The sequence below is a fragment of the Dichomitus squalens genome, assembly GCF_000275845.1.
Source record: "Dichomitus squalens LYAD-421 SS1 unplaced genomic scaffold DICSQscaffold_1, whole genome shotgun sequence".
Taxonomy (NCBI): domain Eukaryota; kingdom Fungi; phylum Basidiomycota; class Agaricomycetes; order Polyporales; family Polyporaceae; genus Dichomitus; species Dichomitus squalens.
This window is the reverse complement of record NW_006766883.1, coordinates 2804403-2807351: the sequence shown is the minus strand read 5'-3', so window position 1 is coordinate 2807351 and position 2949 is coordinate 2804403. Positions and strand designations below refer to the sequence as shown.

Here is a 2949-nt window from a genome sequence, read left to right as displayed (position 1 = left end):
GGTGAAAGAATTGCGACGTATCGCACCATAGGATGAGTAAGAGATGAGTAAGGCATAGACCTGTCTAGACCGTTCTGGAGTAGTACAGATTGTCCTAGACAGTACCAGAAGAGTCCGGAAGCATAGCTATAGTACACGAGCAGAGAGTCCCAAATATGGTAACATACTACATAAGCGACTACAGCTAAGCGCTAGGAGACGCATAGCCTCGTGTAGTCCGGACCGGATAAGTCCAAGTTCAACATCAGGCTATTCTAAGTTCTAATGACAGCTGACATCAACTAGGAACTAGAAGTTCAGCATCGTGGGCGATTTCCCGACAAGTAAGCACAGCGTGAAGGGCCAGATTTTGGCGGGAGGAGAACAAGCGGAGAATGAGCACATTGCCGCCACGTTCTCCCCACATTGCCGCCACATTCTCCAACAGAGGAGAATGTGCGTCTTTTCCATGAAGACTCCATAGATTGTCCAGACGTTGCCTGCACATTCTCTGCACATTCCCGAGTGTGGAGAATGCGCGATGGATACTACGTAGCACGGCTTATCTGACGTCACTTAGCAAAACTTAATCAATTTGTGAGCGCGTGCTCCCCGACCCATTCGCGAGCTCATGCGGGACTGCACATCCACCGCGCAGTGATCGCGTGGGCACCAAGTTGCAGCTGGCAAGACATGTATTGACCATAGATACAAGATAATTCTACAGCTAGAGGAATCCGTGACCAGATGAAAGCTAGCGTGCGGCTTGTAGAGCGCCTCCACGCCGCCTCCTCAACCTCGAGGTTGACAAACCTTAAGCTTGTGGCCGCGACCATATGCGTGGTGCATCTCCTTGCGATTCACGTCGAGAGCTAAGGCATGCAGTAAAAGCGAATGAAAAATTTATATTGCGCGCACCTGCTTCACGGCCCCAACCTCCACATCCTGCAGCTGTACTCACCATGGCTGATCGCGGAACCCAGAATGTTCAGCGCCTTAACGGCACCGTCGCTGCGATCGAAGACCTCCAGCGCACGTCCGAGAAGCACCAGGCAAGCTCATCGAAGGTGATACTCGTTCTCTGGGAGGCCGTTAAGGCACTGCAAGAGGAGTTGAAGATCACGACCGCAAGATTGGTGTTCGTGGAGTCGGTGATAAATATTGAGGAGGAGAACCGGGTGGAGGGAGACGGAGATGAGGGGGCAGAGGCGGCGCGCGGGAGTACGGGTACGGGTGAGGCGTCGGCAGATCCAGTCCAGGCTAGCATCAACGCCGCAACCCAGCAAAGCAGGGAGCTGGTAGATGGCAAGATAGTCAAGGTCAGCATCCATACACACAAAGCATGCACTAGACTTACGAAAGGTGCCTGTATCCTAGGATGTCGTCAATGCTACATATATGCATCTCCTCGGCATTTCAGCCCTGGCGAAGAAGAACATACCAGGATATCCTCAGGCGAATGAGGAATGGCCGACAGACGCGGCAACCGGCAGGAGGCTCTTGAGGTTCAAGTGGAATGTATCTGTTAAAGATCCTGTCAACGCGGTCGGTATCGCAACTGTCAAGGACACTATCCGGGCGTCAGGGGCGGAGCGCGATCGGGACTGCGCGCCCTACCTACCGAAGATCTTGGATGCCCACCTGCTGGACCGGATCGCGACAAAGTTTCACTACATGGCCAAACAACACAAGAACTATCAGACACACGACGCACCATCCAACAGCGTAGGAGATGGAGGAGAAGGTGGCCATGGCGATGACGATGGTTTTGGGGGAGAGAGGGAGGAACAGCGAGAGGGTTCTGATGGGGAGGGAGAGGTGGTGCGGATGCAAGGAGCTGGACGACGTGCACGGGCAGTAGCGGTAAACGATCAGGCTGGATCACGAAAATGATGGGACACTGACTCACTTTCTGACAGGTTGCTGCACAGCGGCAGAGAAAAGCAAAAGGCACGGAATGGGGCGACCCCAAATACGCAGCGGCGTTCGTGGTCAACGCACAGTCGGACAACGAAGACGAGTATAAAGATGGCGAGCGGCCTGCCGGCACCCCAATCCGATTCCGACGTCGCAGGCCAGGATGGCGCAGTGCTCTGGTGAGTAGTTGGTCAACAGCATCATAGGACTGAGAACAAGGAGCTTGTGGATCTTCGCCTTCACGTTGTCGATCGTGTCCGAAGACTCGACGTCAAGTGTGGTCTTTCCAGTGAGAGGCACGTCGGAGAGTCAACCCACAAGGCTGAGGGTTCTTTGCCTTGACGTTGTTGATGGTGTCGGAATCAACCTTGAGCGTGATGGAGAGGAGGATTGGATGTGTGTGGAGGGAAGGAATGTGCGAAAACTCACGACATTGGTCTTGCAGCTCCAGCGGCTCTATCAGGAAGTGGACGCTAGAAAAGATCCTGCTCCTGATCAGGCTCGAATGATGGTCGAGCGGGTGCTGGGTGCTGACCTGGAGAAGATCAAGCCGCCGAAAGCTCAGTTGAAGTATCGTGTGCGCGCTTGGATGGTGAAGGACGAGATTTTGCAGGCTAACCCCGACTGGATGGAGTCACGACGAGTTGCGAGGAATGGGAAGCTGTGGGGAGATGAGGAGGATCCAGTGGAGGACCTGGTAAAGCGGAAGAAAGATGGGCAAGGAGGAGGGAGAAGAGCAAAACGACCGCGCGTTGACAGGAGCGCCGTAGAGGCTGCGCACACCCGTGTTGCCGCGGTTACTGATTGTCACGGACGTTGGACAGACGCCCCTTTTTGCCGCCCATTCCCCTCCCCTTGACGCCCACCTTCCATTTTCGGACCATTTCCTTTCTTAGCCCATCCCAGTTTGGACACTGCAGATACGTTCCCACACCCGCATGCTACGTTCCCGTGATCACCATGCCTTTGCCTTTTCCTCCCGCCCTTTGTTCTCCCTTTGTCATCTTCACTGCCTCGCTCTCGCGCCTTGTCTTTGGTTGCTAAGCAGCCCTT

At 54.5% G+C, this 2949-nt stretch overlaps 1 protein-coding gene across 1 annotated transcript; it reads left to right on the top strand.

The window, feature by feature from the left end:
- Nucleotides 1–941: 941 nt before the first annotated feature.
- On the top strand, nucleotides 942–2792 carry DICSQDRAFT_165150 (uncharacterized protein; the record flags this gene model as incomplete). The annotated part of the gene is made up of 5 exons (XM_007360662.1): nucleotides 942–1298; nucleotides 1357–1842; nucleotides 1899–2075; nucleotides 2342–2593; nucleotides 2667–2792. 5 exons carry the CDS (start codon nucleotides 942–944, stop codon nucleotides 2790–2792), a joined length of 1398 nt encoding a protein of 465 aa, XP_007360724.1.
- Between the last annotated feature and the right edge of the window lie 157 nt (nucleotides 2793–2949).